Source organism: Sorex araneus, chromosome 1 (assembly GCF_027595985.1).
Source record: "Sorex araneus isolate mSorAra2 chromosome 1, mSorAra2.pri, whole genome shotgun sequence".
NCBI classification, from domain to species: domain Eukaryota; kingdom Metazoa; phylum Chordata; class Mammalia; order Eulipotyphla; family Soricidae; genus Sorex; species Sorex araneus.
In genome coordinates, this window is record NC_073302.1 from 397,769,154 (window position 1) to 397,787,797 (window position 18,644).

The window sequence follows — 18,644 nt, forward strand, 5'->3', positions numbered from 1 at the left end:
TGAAACATTTTTTAACAGTAACATGTTAGTTTGTGCCCATCTTCTCTTTAATAGTATACATACAAAGACAAATAGAGATTGATTAAGATGACGATTCACATAAATTAATGAAACTAAAATATCTTCACAAGTATGTAAAGTAGTTGTTGAATGCAATAGACATGAAGTACAGTACATAATTATAGGAATACACGGAAATTCCAGAGAAGACTAGGATAAGGAGATTAAAATTATGAGTAAACCTCTACTTTTAAGTTTTAACAAGCATAGCATGGAATGGGAGAATGAATACTAGAATTTCAGGCAGAAGAATGGGCCAAAGCAAAATGGCTGAGTTGAGAACCTTGGGGAAGCTGTAGAAAGAAGGGAAATTAAAGACAAAATGTTAGAACAGCATTAGATTGTGAAAGTCTTGTTGAAGGTAGAATCATTGATTTTGTCAAATGTTTTGTAGATAACGCTGAGTTATTCACAATATAGGATTAAGGTATGTTTCCAGAATTTTCTCCTTGCCAGCCTGGTGAAGAGATGATACTAAGAGCTTATAGGAGTGGCTATGGATCTGGCTGAGGATCTTTAGGTAATAAAGACCCGAGCTTGAGTGAAGGGAGATTGGAAAGAAAACCTCACAATTGACTATATTCCAAAGCAGAATGAAGAAATGAGGAGACTGTCCTAATACACTGGTTGAAAAGGAATAATAGATTACACGTAGCTTGCTTGACATCAAATGTGTCAGTACAAAAGAAACATAGTTGTACAAAAGGAATTAATAGTTGATCAACAAATAGATAGAAGTATAAAATAGGATAGGTTAGAGTGAGAGCTGTTAAGTGGAAATGTTGATACCCAAATAGAAGCCCTATACATAGATGAGGTTTTCAAGGGTCATGGAGCACAAAAATAAAGATTGCTCATTAAATGAAGACACAACAAAAGTAACAGAATTTAGACTAAATCCCAGAGGATTAAAACTAGACATTTTCCCATACAACTTTCTTATTATTCCCATTGTTATGCTGCTTCCTAAATTATTGACATAGAGGACAGAGCGATAGTACAGCAGGTAGGACATTCACCTTGATTGTGCCAGACCCAAGTTTGACCCACAGCATCCTGTGTAGAGTCAGTCCCCTGAGCCCACCAGGAGTAATCCCTGAGTGCAGAGCCAGGAATTGAGAATAAGCCCCGATCACTGCCAGGTGTGGTTCCCCCAAAACAAAGCAGAACGAAAAACTGCTTATTAGTATAATCAAGTAAATCAGCTCACTAGGGCAGAAGTTATTTCTATTAAATCCCCTCACTATCAGCTTGGCTGAAAGTTCTGGTATTTGGTATATGTTTTCTGAATAAGTGATTATGGAATGAATATTCATATTTTTTTAAATTGTCACTTGACCTGTAATAGTTAATCATTGTAGTTAAAAAATATACATTGCATGTCAATCAGAAAGACAAACATGATTTCCTGTATGTTATTTCTTATCTCTCAAAAATACAACTCTTTATACTCCTGATATATTTCAAGACCAATTTGTTACTTGAGTATTGAGTTTGAATATTGTCATTTGAATATTGCTCTATTCCCAATGTATAAGTTGCCTTTTTAGGACTAATGTTGAGTACGTATATGTTTGTTACCATCCATGGCTCATTTTTTTAATTATTTTACAGAAGTGGGAGTGTTAGTGGATTGACCCTTAAATTGATCCGCACATCCGTCTCTGAAATGTTGGAAACACTCTCAGATGATGACTTTGTGAATGTAGCTTCCGTAAGTACATGACTTTAATTTTACAGACTAAAATCTCATTTCTAGCTCCCCTCATCCTTAGATAACTTATAGTATTTTATCTTAATTACTATATTTCTGGTCCATTATAGTACATCCTCCTGAAAATGTCCTCTCTTGTTGGCAAATTCTCCTGTACTTCATGCCAAGGTCCTCTTAGATTTTTTAAGGCCTAAAACTGAATGAAGAAAATTGAAATGAGGAATACAAAAGACAGGCATTACACGTATTCTTCACTTAGAGGAACTAAAGTAGATAACATAAACCCTGTACTCATTAATACCACTGTAATTCCTAGTAAATGACAACCCAACATTACAATTAGATGACAATAGATGACGATTTCCTGTTCACTGTAATGCTTATTTTCTGGGTCGGTGTTTTCAGGCCACAACCAGTGGTGCTTCAGGTAATTTCTGGCTCTGTTCTCAGGAACTCCCAGATAGTGCTTGGGATATCAAATACTTTGTCAGGAGTTGAGCTGGGACAAGCCACTTTTTTGTAATGTATTTAGTAATATAATTTAGTAATTTTGTAATGTATTTAGTCATAGCCTCCTGTGCATCATACTTTTGAGGTGTCTTGGCTTTTGTGCACCCATTTTGCAACCATAACAGTTGCAAACTCCAAAGACTGGAAGACTTTTAGCAGACAAATCCTACTGACCCTAAACATTGAGTGGCACCTCTGTGAATAACACCCTCTAGTCCTCTTTGTTATGAAACAAAAGGATCTCCACATTTTTCATTTATCAAGTTTGCTTCATTTTTGTGCTTTCCCGATTTCATTTTCTAGTGTAGGTTTTATAGTCTTAATACTTTACCCAGGGCTATTGATCAGTCATTCAAGCTACTTATCAATGCACTGGAGTGCACATATTTTCTTAACTGACAACTCATTCTTGCACACTAAGTTGATTACCAAGTTGTGTTTTGCCTCAAGATGCTTTAATAGTCCTACCCTGGCATCTTCTCCCAGTATATGCTGGTTCACATTACACCGATATTGCATCTGTTATGTTGAATATTCTTTTATATTTTCCTAGTGCAGGGACTAATTTTCCGCTGGACCATGTTGAGACATACAAACTCTTTTATTGTCTAGAGCTATGCCTGGAGATAAGATCAGATTTTTTTGGATATCAAGTGTCCTCTTTCATAGTCTCAGGGAACAGAGAAGCTCTGTCTAATAAATGGTAGTAGTTACTTCTGATTATTCACAGGTTTTATTCTGTTCTCAGTTGCATTAAGATGTCTTCATTCTACTCCTAGGATTCCATTTTTTGCCAGTAGTTACCCTGATGTTTCCATAGAAACTTTCAAGGCTATGAAAATAATCTCCTTTATAATTCTCTAGCTTACAGTTCCCTGACTTTATAATTTTCACATTGTAACTCTTTTAATTCCACACATTTTTTTGCCCTTAATTGATAGTTGGCTGAATAGGTTGTGCTTTTTAGGGAATTTAGTATTAGCCAATCTCTATTTCTTAATGGTTGTTCCTTATTTTTAAAAAGTTAGGTGCATCACCCTTAATCTGGATTGTGTCCCATCACATCATCTGAAAATCATTGCAATTGCGATACTATAGCATTTGCATAATTTTTCTGACTCAAATTATGACTAAAATACAGCCGTTTAACACTAAAGTCATTAATACTAAACTGTTGTTGAATTATTCCATTCCAGACGCCCAACTTAGGATCTGCTTCCTAAAATCAGTATTAGTATCCAATTACATTAGGTTACTCCTGAAATAATTCCTGGGACAAGGATTTAAATATAGGAATTGTTTATAAATTAATTCTCAGAACAACTTAAAGAAATATGAGAAGTAAAATGAAAAGGGAAGAGACTAATAAGCAGTGGCTTTTCAACAAGCTTCCATTCAGTGAGGAAAGAAAACTTCCTTGGAAAATTTGAGGAGCAAGTTAGATCACATTTTCAGAATTTTTCCTTTGAAAGGGAAAATGTCCTGGCATATTTAAGGTTGTATTTAATGACCAACTGATATTAATCCACTGGTGTATTCAGATTGCATATGCACACGCAGAAGAGACCCAAGAATCTTGGCAGTAAAATTTGAGCTGACATGCAGTAAATATTGATGTGATGCCAATAGCATCTTCTAGTTAGAGATGAAAGAATGTCATGAATTATTATGCTTATAAAGTATTCATTAAGTATGAAAATGGCTTTTAATGACTTATGTGTTGAACATTTAGGCATAATTCCTAATTAATTCCTAATTGAAGAGCTTCGATGGACTTTACAGTGAGATTCCTAATACCTGGTGAAGTTTAGAGACCACACCTTTTCCTAAACACTTTATAGTTGTTAGATATGTAACAAAATATTAAGAAATACAGTTGCAAGACGCTTCCTTTAGTTTTTAATAGCCAGGTTAATACAAACCTTCCTTGTAGGATTACATAGCTTCAGGTAGTTTAGGTTTATTGGGTTACTCCCATCACAGTGCTCCCTTTCCTCTGTGTTTATTTGTAGCTTCTTTCTTAGTGTTCTGTTGATTTGTAAATAATGTTTTTCTCTTCTCCTTGAGTCCTTTGCATAGTTTATTCAGAGCAAGTCCTTTTTGTATGGACAAAAAAAGACATTTATTAATATGCCTTTGCAATTGGGATTTAATTGGCTTTGAATATTATTAATTCCCGGGCATCTGCTTTCTTGACTGTAGCCTTGGTTGCCCTTAGTTCCTAGCCCTCTAAAAGGCAGGGTCCCAACGGGGGACGAGATGGACCCAGGGCAAGCGGTAAGTTATGTGCTACTCTGGCATCGAGATGGGTCTGGCCAAAGTGCCTCATTCTTAACTATAAGTTAAGAGTCTGATCATGGACAAGTGCTGTCATGATCTTAAAGTAATGACGAGACTAGGACCCTGCTAGGGATAGGAAAGACTAATCTGGCCTGAGCACTGTAGTCTGAGATTGAGATGGCCCCAGGAGAGCAATTCTAAAAGCTTAATGCATCTCTTGCTATGCCCATACAAAACGATTAATATTATGAATGCTTATATGTTTGTTGAACAAGGAGAGGAGAAACACAACCATGGGATTTCATCATTGGATGGGTCCTGCTGAAAGAGTATCTGTCCTAGAGAATAGGTGTTCTGCTATTGTTATTGAACTTTTTGTGCCTAGCATTTTATTTTAAGCTTGAATTGTTATGATGGTTAAAATCTGTCCTAAATTAAAAGGGGGGAGATGTTGGAGACACTGTACTGCAGACAGGAATATTTTTCCCTTTTTCAGCTGCCTTCTGGAAATAATTTCAGAGGCAGTTTTCCTTTTCTCATAAGAAGCCTGGCTGGTCTTTGATATGCAGATCTTAGGTGCTAGCCAGGCCTGACTTGACATTGTAGATTCCAGGCTCTGGCCCAGCCTAGTCTTCGGGATGTAGATTTCAGGTGCTGCCTAGTTTGTAATTGACATGTAGATTTCATGTTGCAGCCCCGCCCACCGGGTCTTTGGGATGTAAATCCGAGTGCTTTCAGTCCAAGGAAGGCTTCAGTTTTGGTTTTATATCTTCTTTCCAGAGGCCTAGATTACTGGCCTGCAGATAAAAGAGAATAATGTTGCCTCAGTGTTCTTCCTGTAAGATATTTTGGTGCCTTTCGTGATGTCAATGTATTGTGCCATGAGCAAAAAGGGGTTCCGAGAGAGAGACAAGGGGAAGGAGAGACTAGAGAAGGGAGCGGAGTAGATCCAGAGAGAGGCCAGAGCTGGGAGTGCGGGAGATAGAAGATTAAAAGATTGAAAGATTGAATAAACGGTAACTAATCAGCAACTAGCTTGGTCCTCGTTCTTACTTCGTTGGTCCTTGGCCACCGGCCGTCCCAATCCAGTCCACACACTGCGGTTCCAGAGCACCGAATGCGGGTGGTGAGACAGCCGCCCGGAGAGCCCGCAAGTGCACTCGCCCCTCGGCGAGCTTTAGTTTTTAACACTTGTTGGTACATTAACGCTTCTTGGTAAAAACTTACTGCTGTGTCCTTTTGGGGGGCATAGCTTAAATATGTGCACCAAAAGTTCATGGGCAAATGCTGCTTTTTTTGAAAGAAATGTGATCGTGTTTGATCTGGAAATCTCAATACTTCGAGTTAAAAAACTTTGGGCTGGAAAGATAATACAGTGTGCAGGGGCTTCCCTTACCTGAGGCCAATCAGGATGCGATCCTTGGCACTGCATTTTGAGCCCTGACAAGAGTGATCACCGAGCACAGAAGAAGGAGTGAACCCTGTGCACTCTCCAGGTGTGAGCTAAAAAAAATAATAAGTGTGTGTTTATATATGTGTGTGTGTTAATGTGTGTGTAGATGTACAAAGATAAATGTGTTTGATATTTTACTTTACTGCTGTGAGGACCATAGCTGGCCTGCTCCAGGGACCTGTGGTGCTGGGCAAGGTGGCATGCAGTGCCAGAGATCTAGCTCAGATCCTCTCACGTGTAAGGCATGTTCTCTACCATGTTAGACATATCCTTGGCCCTGTCATTTATTTGTTATAGGATCTACACCTGACACTGCTGTGGGGAGGGAGCACAGTCTCAGTGGTGACAGTCAGCGTTAGTGCTTTATCTTATAGTGATCTGTCTTTCTAGCTCTAAAATCTGTGTGGTCTGCAATGGTGTGGTTTGGTGTGTTTTAATGGTGGTGGTGGCGATGGTGGTGGTTGTATCACCGGGGTGTGGGAGTGTGTGTGTGTGTGTGTGTGTGTGTGTGTGTTTATTACCAAGAATCAAATCCAGCGTGTCATATGTACAAGTGCTCTACAGCTGGTCTACATCTTAGACCCTTTAATTCAGTTTGAATTAGATTTTATGTATGTTTTTGCACAGAAATTATTTTAGGAGATTTTCTGTATTTGTCTCGAAGAACAAATATGAATTGTAGGGATGAAATGCAAATAATGGCAAATACGATGTCTGCATAATGTATGTTGACTACATAGGATATCTTTATATATCTGTGTGTGCGCACGCACGCGCGCATGCATGTGTGTGTGTGTGTATGTTCTGTTGTTGTTGTTGTTTTGGTTTGATTTGGGGCCACACTGATGGTGCTCAGGAATAACTCCTAGCTCTGTGCTCTAGGATTACTTTAGAGTCCTTAGGAGGCCATATGGGATGTCGGGGGTCGATGGCCCTAGCAAGGCACAATCTCTACCCACTGCACTGTCATTCTGATCTGGTCTTACATGTTTAAATACTCTTATATCAAGTTTCTTCTCTTCCCATACACTTGACATATTCTTATTTACACTTAATGAAATATTTAATGTCAATTGTATGAACTTTATGATTTAAAAGAAATTCCTTGATTTTGTTAGTTTATCATGTTATTTTGAGGGCATAAATATTTAAAATGGGTACTTTAAAGGCAATAATATTTAAAATGCTTATATTTAGGTATTTTGTAAAAGGGAAATTATAATTTTGTTACAATTTAACAAAGAGTTTAATAATTAAACCCTTCTTATTAAATGCAGTTTTGGTAATTTAATTATAGAAAGTTTAAAAAAAAATAAATGTGCTTTCATGTATGTCTATATGCCCATGCAGGTCATGTGTATTTTTCTCTTAATTTTCTCTCTGAAACTGAAAGTCTGCTAAAGGAAAAAAATAACATTTAGCTTTTATAACTTCAGGAAGACATAATAATAAGGTGCTGAGGAAGCTTGCTAGTGATTCTGTAATTAACGTTCCCTCTCAAACCTAAGGCCATCTTAGCCACCCAAAGCAATAATCTACGATGTGATTTATATTGCAGTTTTCCCAAGTTGCCTAGAACCAACACATAGAAAATACCAAACAGACTTCTCATTCTGAGGTTTATATTTCTAAGTTGTTCTTGTTTTAAAGAACAGCCCCTTTCTGTACTTAAATCATGTATAAATTGTCAGAGTGAATACTGTATCATTTGCCAGCGTTTCTATTATCTTCCTAGCTATGCTTTCTTGCAGGAAGGAAGCCTGCTGTTCAGCAAAGCTTAAATGCAAGCATGATATAGCTGTTTCCCCACTAATCCAGTTACATGCTTTGATATAAGTAAGTGGTAGATAATAGGAGCAGCAATTCAGTCACAGCGTGTTCTGATTTACAGGCAAAATTTCAAATGTGACACAGTGAGTGGAATTTGTTTATAAATATAAGAGAGTTTGACGTTCTAGGTGTAAAATACTTCAAGTCAGTGGAGAAGGAAAGAAAATATAAGCTGGTTGTAAACAATATATTAAAAGTTAACAACTGAAAGAGATGGTCATATGTTTCAATAAAATCACATATCTCCTTAAGAATCCATCACAAATGTTGTGGTTATAAAGTTAAGGACCTGTGAATCATTTTTCCTCCAGGAAGTTTTTCTAATTCATGATTGTTATAAAATTATATCTTTGATTACTCACCAGAAAGAGATCATCAGAAAGTAATTCCTTACAATATATTTTCTTTTAGTTGTAGGAGAGGAGAAAACATTATTATTTTTTAAGTAAGATTAGCTCCAAGAGAGCGTCTGTTACATCCAAGTACAAACTGAGAGAGAAGTCAGGAACCAGAGCCAAGAAGGAGGCAAGGAAGGGAAGGCATAGCCGACTTTCTCTTCCTGAAAGCTTTCCCTGAAATACACCTTATTGGACTGCCTGTAGCTTTCCTCTCCCTAGACCTCTGTGGGAGACAGGCCAAAGTTCATGTGTATCAATATAAAATAACTGTCACTGTCACTGTCATCCCGTTGCTCATCAATTTGCTCAAGTGGGCACCAGTAACGTCTCCAGTTGAGACTTGTTGTTTCTGTTTTTGGCATATAAAATATGCCAGGCTCTGTCGTGAGGGCGAGATACTCTTGGTAGCTTGCTGGGCTCTCTGAGAGGAGCAAAGGAATCGAACCCGGGTCAGCCGAGTTCAAGGCAAATGCCCTACCCGCTGTGCTATCACTCACATATTATCTTATAAACATTGTGAATGATTTCCGTCATACGTGAATCTGGGAGCCTGGTTTTTGTTGGTCTATATCAAGTAGAGAGCAACTGGATGAAATTATCTTGTGAAAACATCAATAATGCTTATCTCTGGTTAAGTGCCATCCTACACGTCTTCGTCTGTGGGGTGCTTAGGTTTCTAAGCTACACCCGGTGGTGCTCAGAGCTTACTGCTGGCTCTGTGCTCATCACTTTTGGCGGTGCTTGGTGGATTATATGGGGTGCAAGGGATTGAACCACGTCTGTCATGTGCAAGGCAAGTACTTTAAATGCTGAATCATCTCTGTGACTCCTCAAATGCTCAGATGAATATCTTTATGCATAAATGTTTTTTTATTTGATTAATTCCCTGAGACATATTCCTCTTTGTTGTGGTTATTGTTGTTTTATTTGTGGGTATACCCAGCAATGCTCAGGGACTACTCCTAGGGATCCTTAGGGGACAACATGGTGCTCAGAGACTCTTGGGATGTACCTGGCAGTGCTCTGGGGACCATGTGGCACCAGGGTTAACCACATGTAAGGTTTGTGTCTTAACTCCTCTACTATCTCTCAGATCCTCTTACTTACTGTTCCTGTCAGACAGTCCCTAACTCTTCATTGAACTCAGAATTGCATAGGGAGCTTGTACAACCTTTATAACTACTAGTTATGTGACCTAGTGCTGTAACAATTTTGAACACTTCCTCCTCTTTAAAATGGACACAAGCAAATTTCGCTTGTCACCATACTGTTAAGCAGTAAACAAAGTGACGCATTCAAAGTGCTTTTAAAGTATATACACATGCAAAGTATATTAAAATCATTATTACGGCCATGATTACTATCTTTTAGTGCTTCTTTCTACCAACTGTTGGGAGAAGTCCTTGCATCTTTCACATTTCCTACATTAGATCAGTAATAAACAGTTTTCTTAAATATATCCTTCCTGGGATAATAAAGATAGAGACGTCATTTTTCCCCAAAGAGATTTACATTGTAGTGTAATTAAAATATCGTCTGTCTCTAAAGGGAAGAGACCAGCTGCCAGCAGCCCCTTTATAAGAACAGCAGCTTCTTTGTATAGGGATTCCTTGTCTGAAACACATCTACAGCCTGTGCAGATGACCCTGGCCCTCCCTCCAACCTCCTTGCAGGAATTGGGCTTTTGGTGCAAAAAAAAAAACATGTAACTCTGCATACTGTCATTGCTACAAGTAATAAACCACGTCTGTCTCTGACCCACAGGGCTTGTATTTTTCTGCCAGTGTCTATGAAAGTGGAGGAGACTCTCTTATTAGCTTGCAAATAGGATAAGAGCACAGACACCTCCCAGGTCTCGACTTGACAATCTAATACCAGCTAATATCAGTGTCAGAATTTGTTTAAATATGAAATTACACTGCATATGCATGAAAGACCTGGTTTGAATTGTTGCTTTTTCCTCAGTGCTATAAACTTCAGCTTTTTTTCTAAAATATACCGAGTATGATTCCAGACAAGGGCATAGTTTTGTTTTTTTTTTTAGCTTAGCGTCTTTCTTACTCTATATATGATAATGGCCACAGTTGGGTATTATTATGTCATTTTAACTTAAAAGTGATTTCATCGCCCCCTCCCCCCACAAATCAGATCTACTTTTAGCCAGACTGCAAGGAAAATAAAATAATATTTGGTGTGCTAGTACAGTTTTGTGATAAATGAATTCTGGGAGAGTAATTTTATTTGTGTCTTATAAAATAGTCATCTATCTTGATTTCAGGAAAACTGTATGTTGATTCATTTCTCATTTATGTCAACAGACAAGAATTTTGTAGTTTATGCCCTTGCTACTTAAAGGGACATCATGGCCAAACAGCATGCATGCCTTAAAGGTAGAAATGCAGAATTTCCAGCTGCTCCCTGAGGTGGGAGTGAGAATCAATGTTTAACATGTCTCTGGGTGACTCTATTCCAGCCCCCTCCAGCACACTATAGTATGCACATCCACACCATTTTTTTTAAAAAGCTACAGATGGGTGCTTTTATTTGAAAATCAACTTCATTGAAGAGATGCACAAATAAATTATGGATGTTGCAGAAATGACTCTGAATTTAAGGACTAAAATAAAGGAGAAATTTAGGGATTATAGTATAGATAGCAAATGAGGTATTTAGTTAAAAAAATATTTTTAAAGATTGCCAGAGTATAATTTAATTGCTTTTCAAGTATAAGGAGAGTTTATAAGGAGGTGTTGACAAGCACAATTTTTTTTTCCATTAATCACATGCTATACTAAAGGCAGTGTGGGGTACTTGGATATTAGTCACATTTGCATTTTTAGAAATAAGCAAAGTAATATTGAAAGTGAGGCAGAGGGGGAACACTTTTATTTTTAACTCTAAAATTTTTAAATGTTACTGATTTATTTAATGTAAATTAAAGAAGTAGCATACATAATAAATGTAGATGTATATTGGTTCTTAATGGGTAAAAAATTTTTAGATACATTTATTCATTTTATCTTAGTTATAAGGTGAGTGACTTACTTGGACCAACCTGAGCTCTCACCTTATCAGAGTTATTTGTAGTTATTTAATTTAATTACATATTGGTTCATAATTATTTAACAGGTTTAAGTGTAAAATGAATAGAAGTAGAAATTCATGCTATGTTAAAAGCTTTTAGGAGAAAAACAAATTAATTAAATAAATAAATAAATAATAAAGCTATTTGGAAAAAATATAGTTGTATATAAAATTTTGGACAGTAAGATCCTGTTTGGCAGATTCCTAAGAGAGAAAAGTGAGACAATATCAATATACTATTAATTGGCATGAAATTTCTGCAAGAAAATATGCCAATAAGTAAAATATGTGGAAATCATTATTTTATTGTATGGCATATACAAACTCAGGAAGTCAAAGAGATAGGCCATTAACCTGTTCTATCTTATAGGCCTTCTTAACCAAAGATGTTTCTTTTGTGTGTATGAATAAATGTTATTGACTACTGGGGGTGGTTCAAATATTTTTTTTGTTTCTTTGCATTATATTTTAGTGTCTAATATTTCTTTGAAAAATCACTGTCATCCTGTTGTTCATCGATATGCTAGTGCGGGCACCAGTAACGTCTCCCTTAGTCCCTGTCACTTGCTAGTGTAGCCCAGTGGCTTCTTTGAAAAATACATATGTATTATATATTTTTAAATATGTAATATATATTTTAACATAGAATGAATTTCTACTTTTATTCATTTTCCTTTAAAACATGTTATATATGTATACGTAATTTATTTTTAATAGGAGTGAAACCTTGTCAGTGTTTTTAAACTCAGGGTGTCTATATTCAATTTCATTTTATTCTCCTTTATCGCCCTCTGGTGTCTGAGATGTGAATAGCTTCTGATAACTGTAATTTGTACTGTTTAGTAATGTACGTTTGAAGTCTATTTAATTCTAAGAATTTACTATTTCATATAGAATTTTTATAATTTGTATTAAGTTTATCATAGGTTATTATACCAGTAAATTCATTGCTATTTTTTAAATTTTTTAAGAAATAAATATTTCCATAAAGGGTGTCAGAATTAAGTTCTCGTTTTTGCTGGCAATCTAGAATCTGAGCCCACAATCCTGCACCATATTTCTTTTTAATGAAAAAATTAGAGAAAATTAAACATGAGATATCTATGATAAAATAATTGAGATATTGAACAATATTTCAAAAAACAAAATAATTGTGTGGTTTGCACTTAGCTCATTAAAAATTGTGACTGAAAAATATGCAGGTACCTAAAACAAGGCTAGATTTATAGATTGTAATTCATGAACAAGATGAAGGGGTAGAAATGAAAAGCAGACTGTGTATTGGGACAAAAATTAAATGATCACTTGTCTTTCTCTTTCTCATTCCAAGGAGAGGAGTGTTTACTTTAGGTTTTGTCTGTAATATTTAGCATTTCAAGGGCACAAAGACTTTAGCTCACCAACTTTTTCCAAATGAGATTTGGTATTGTTACTAGACGGTGCGGGGCAATTTCCGGATGATCCTTTGATTTGTATGTCTAAGCAATGCTAACATTTCATCATTTGTGTCCCAGGTTGATATAATGAGAAGCAAAGTCCCCCATGTCAGAAATGTTTTATAGAAAGATTTGTTATGTAGCAGAGGACAGTAGAACAAAAATTAAATTCTGTGTCTACCAACTAAGAGTTTAAGTTGCTTCCTTTTATTTATTTATTTATTTATTTATTTATTTTTGCTTTTTGGGTCACACCCGGCAGTGCACAGGGGTGACTCCTGCCTCTGTACTCAGGAATTACTCCTGGCGGTGCTCAGGGAACCTGATGGCTGGGAGTCAAACCCAGGTTGGGCGCGTGCAAGGCAAACGCCCTACCCACTGTGCTATCGCTCCAGCCCCTAAGTTGCTTCCTTTTGGGCAGTAACAATCTGCTTGGGCTCTAATACAAATTGACGTGTGTGTGCTTCTCAGTAATATTTATAATGGGAATATTACCTAGATTCATTAAGATTGACTCCTCATGGTTATCTTAAACTTTTTAAAAAATTAAACTAATATTTAAATATTAAATAGTAAATATTAAACTAATATTACACTCACTAATGCTGGTATTCTTAGTAAGACTCTTTCGCAAACATAGGAATTCATTCTTATTGCTGTATTGAATACATTAATGTTTAATATCATATGTTTTAAAACTGTAGTTTTATGTAGCATATACTGGGAGTAAGATTTTATGTTCAGTCCTAAACATACATATATATATATATATTTATTTGGCTATTTTAATATCTATTTGGATAGAATTTTTATACATGTTTAACTTGTATAATGAATATATAAGCTTAACTACATATTGTAGAGCAGAGGCTACCAAATATGTTTAACTTCTGCCTTTTCAGGAAAAATAAAATTACTCAGCAGCTGCCAGAAAGTCTGCAAATCATTAAACAGAGAGCACACACACACACCCCAAATTGTACCTGAGGGTGCTATTACACAGCACCCCCAGAAAGCAATACTGTTCACTTTAAGAAACACTATAAAACTAAAGCAAAACTAGTATGCTAACAAGTCTATAGCTTGAAAATTATTAGGCATTATATGCATACTAGGGAAGATATGGATAGTGGAATGGACATTTTCCTTGATCATGTGGACTTCTAAGCCAATTAGAGTATATCAGTGTAGCATACAAAGAAAAGTGAAGTAACTTTAATGTGTTCTGGTAAAAATAAGTGCAGATCTTTTTTGTACAATAATTTGACCTACTTAAGGAAACTCATGAAAAATCTTAAGTGCTTATATGAGGGAAGAATGTTGAGATAAGATACTCAACCAAATGAAGAAAAAGTGTAGGCAGGAGGAATAGGATGTGTGGAAGGGGGAAAGGAAAGAATTTCCAGGTAGTAGGGGAAAGATACAGAATCTCCCATGATCGCTACCCAGGATGCTTGTGATGACCATGCACTAGATTTTGCCATGCTAGCAGAGATTTTCTTCAGCTGTCCTAATTAGTGACTTATGTGATTGAATTTGGACTGGAGCGATAGCACCACAGTTAGACCGTTTGCCTTGCATGAGGCTGACCCGGGTTCAATTCCTCCGTCCTTCTGAGAGAGCCTGGCAAGCTACCGAGAGTATCCTGCCTGCACGGCAGAGCCTGGCAAGCTCCTCGATATGCCAAAAACAGTAACAACAAGTCTCACAATGGAGACCGTTACTGGTGCCCGCTGTCATCCCCAAATTGATGAACAAGGGGATGACAGTGCAACAGTGCAGTGGTTGGATTTTATGAGTTATTTCTCGAGGGGTCAATGCAATGTTTTTAATGTTTGAAATTCTAACAGTGCTGGACTAATTGAATATATAGTTTAAAAAGGAATATTTTCTAATACACAGCTATAAGAAAAGAAGAAATCATGCAGTTTGCCATTATATGGATAGAATCTAAGCCTCTGATTGAAGTCACTCAGGAGTGGGACAGATACAGAATCTCTCTTATGTGGGATATAAAGAAATACATTAAGTGACTAAAAAGTGGGCAAAGACAAAAAATAAAAAACCTGAGAGTTGGCCTGCAGAACTAAATTTTCTAAGGGGCCAAGGAAAGGGCATATGAAGGGTAAGGGGCTTTGAGACATCAATGGAGGGAAGTGGACACTCCAGTGTGTGTTGGTGTGGTGTGGTATTCAATGCATGAAACTATCCTTTAACAGTTTTGTAATTCAGGATGCCTTAATAAAAACAAAAAAAAAGATATTTTCTTAATAGAACACAGAAGCATAACACCTTAAATCTATTTTATTCATCTTATACTGTCCTAAACTTTATAGTGCTTAATATTAAATAGTGTTATGGTTTTAATATTTGGTTCATAAATTGTCACTGTCATTGTCACCCCATTGCTCATCGATTTGCTCGAGCAGGCACCAGTAACATCTCCATTGTGAGACTCATCATTTCTGTTTTTGGCATTACGAAAATCTGAATATATATGTATATATACATATACATATATTACCCCAAACTGCAATTTATTTTATGGAAATAAATTTGTTACTTTCTTTTAGTTATGCTAGCTGATGAGTATAAAATATAAAAATTATAGATTTAGAACTTTTAAAATTTCTCATCTAAATTTTCACAGGAGAATAAAGACTTTCCCAAGAGATTAAGATTTTCAATGGGGACTTAACTCTAGAAGTCATTCCTTTCTCTGCATTATTTATGAGTTGTATTATGAGTTTAATTGTAGTATTTCTGTTATACACCATGGAATTTGTATTTAATGAATTGAATTTACATTTAATCAGTTTGTGTTAAAGAGACTTAATGAGATGCTACACATTACTGAGGTAAGAGCAGGTCAAGGCCAACCAAAAGACAGAGGGAAATACATTATTCAGTGCTCATATTCTGAACAACTTATAATTTTATCATGATTCATAGTTAAACAACATTAGTTAATAATATTTTCTGTATTCATTTATAATAATTCTACAAGGTCAGATATTTTACAATTAATGTATTGGCATACATTTTGTTTGTTTGCTTACTAACATGGGGGCTCTCTATATATATTTTTTCCACAAAAGGAAATATGTAGAGTAAGACTCATCAAATTATGAAAAGCAGAAAAGTAGGATTTGGCTTTAACATAATGTTTTCAATATTTGAATTTTTGGAATACAGTAAACAAAGAAAGTGAAGATCTGTTCTTTTGCATTCACATAAATGTGTACATAGTAATATATGTAGTATTCAGTGTAAAGGTGAGAAAGAATGAAGTTATGACTTTATACTGGACATTTCACTTTCTGCTTTATCTCCCCTGCCTCCAAACTTTCCATCTCCTCCCATATTTGATTCTGATCACTGTGCCTCACTGTTCTCTGAGAACAGAAACCGTAGACTGAATTATCACTATCTCCACACCAAGTCTACACACACCCAGCATCTGTACTCAGCGCCTCCTCCTTTTTCCTACAGCATGAAGTTGATGCATGTTTCTCAAAGTACCGTCTCTCTTCATGCATTATGTTGTTCATCTTTCTCCCATGTTCACAAGAACTTTATTTCCACCAGTTTTTTTTGTTTTTCTATGCCTGTCTCTTTCTTATCTCTGAAGAATGTTCTGTTATGTAGTGATGAGCACTTTAGAAAAGTACTTTCTGACCCAGGTGTAGCCCTCCAGCTCTGCCCTCTCTGTGCTCCTCTTCCCCACTGAGCCACTTTAGTCACTTGCCCCTGCACATAGTGCCATAGTCCCTCTGCTCTGCAGTGTTTCTCACTGGTTCCTACCCCACAGCAGACACAGTGTCATAAACACATGGATGAGGATAGGCTTGCTGAGATTACTTTGACTATCATTCTTATATTTCCAACTTTGGGCTTGTATTGTTGGTGTTTATGTTCTTGCTTTATTGCTCAGGACCTTATTGCTTGTAGCAATGATTATCTCCTGGGATTTTCATGCTTTGTGCTTTGCTTTCATGACGCCACTAGATTTGTTTCTACAACCTCTAGAATGATGTTTCTGAAAAGTCACCCGTTGTTTTGATATTCTTTAAATAATTTTTCTACATCAGCCTCCATAGAAAGATTCTGCCATCAAATTTCAAGATTACTAAATCTCTGTTACTGTAAAGTAGTGAGTGTGTTTCTCTGAGATTTTCCTTCAGAGGGATGAGTCCAGTGATCAGTTTGTCTCTGCATACTGTAAGATATCCTCATGTCATTTCTGGATTCTGAATCCATTTGATTGTAGATTTTCAATTTTGGTTTAGATGTTCCTCTGTTTTGAGTAAAAAGGGTATTGCACAACTGTAATCCCAGATTGTTCTTCCGGGGAAAGTCTCAGGATTATATGTTCTGGGGGACTAGAGTGATAGCACAGCGGATAGGGTATTTGCCTTGCACGCGGCTGACCCGGGTTCAAATCCCAGCATCCCATATGGTCCCCTGAGCACCGCCAGGGTGATTCCTGAGTGCATGAGCCAAGAGTGACCCCTGTGCATCGCCGGGTGTGGCCCAAAAAAGCAAAAAAAAATAAAAGAAAATATAATATGTTCTGGGGTGTACATCAAGTTACCATTTGATCCTATGGTACTTTTGTTACATCCCACTCATTTTTCATTGTGAAGGACAAAGAAACATTACAGGACTGAGACTGTATAAAAAATAAAATCAGTGAAAATGTTTTTTATGTTTTTAAATGGTCGTTTGTCTTTACCATTTTTTTTCCTTTTGCAGTTTAACAGCAATGCCCAAGATGTAAGCTGTTTTCAGCATCTTGTCCAAGCAAATGTAAGAAATAAGAAAGTGCTGAAAGATGCAGTGAATAATATCACAGCAAAGGGAATCACAGACTATAAGAAGGGTTTTAGTTTTGCTTTTGAACAGCTGCTCAATGTAAGTATATTTTTTTATTGTTGTGTTTACTACTATCTGTAAGTGTATCCCAGATAGTATGTTTACTCAGAGAGCATATTTCTACAGGCAGCATAAATTAAACATTTTTTAATCCAAAATTTTAAAGATATATAAACATTATTTTCTCATTTTAAGGTGATGTTTAAAAGCATGTTTGTAAGGTAATTCACACTGAAATCAATGGGTATTTTATATCATTAATTTATTTCTACATACTATTTTCTTCTCACAATTACTATCATGTTTTTCTGAACATGTGTGCTTCAAACCATGAAGTAGTTGTTAGAAATACTTTCATTTTGGTCATTAGTTTCAGTTTGAAATAGTTTCTAAATATATAGAAGTGCCTAATAATAAAATAAAGATGAATGGAAAGTTAAATACCCACGCTAGAAGTCCTTTCTCAGTGAATATTCCCCTGAACCAGTCCTCCATCTATATCTGCAGTTAGGCTGGAAAATTCTGGCATGCCTACTGCCTGTCCCATTTATAGCATATATATCACACATGGACTGTTATTTTCAAGTGGTAGTGTCTTTTAATTTGAGTTATTGAAAGTAGATATAAGTTGTATATACCTCACAAAGTAATATCATCACAGTGGTTGAACTTTTGTACCTAATCTCTCTGTAACCTAATGTCCTCATTGAGACAGTGGAACTCGGTGGTCACAAAAGAATATGCATCAGGAGCTTGTAGACAAAATTATCCATAAGATGTAACAAACAGCATGTCAGTATAACAGGCTGGCTTGTTGTTGGAGCCATGGTTATTATTATGAAAAATAAGTGTATGTTTTATAATGATGGGCTCATATTCAGCATAGTCAGTTCATAACCCTCGTCATGTGCGCTGAGCTACTGAACAAGTCTTTGTATGTTATTTTCTGCACATATGATTTTGTTATTTTCTTTTTTTTAATTTTTAATTTTTTATTAGTGAAT

General features: G+C 36.2%; 1 protein-coding gene across 2 annotated transcripts in view; it reads left to right on the plus strand.

Moving 5' to 3' along the window:
* Positions 1–18,644, plus strand: part of CACNA2D1 (calcium voltage-gated channel auxiliary subunit alpha2delta 1) — a 459,233-nt gene that overhangs the window by 353,523 nt on the left and 87,066 nt on the right. For both annotated transcript variants that reach the window (XM_055124139.1, XM_055124138.1), the window contains exons 10-11: positions 1,675–1,774; positions 17,521–17,679. In XM_055124139.1, coding sequence (XP_054980114.1) covers positions 1,675–1,774; positions 17,521–17,679 — 259 coding nt within the window. The remainder of the gene's footprint in view (positions 1–1,674; positions 1,775–17,520; positions 17,680–18,644) is intronic.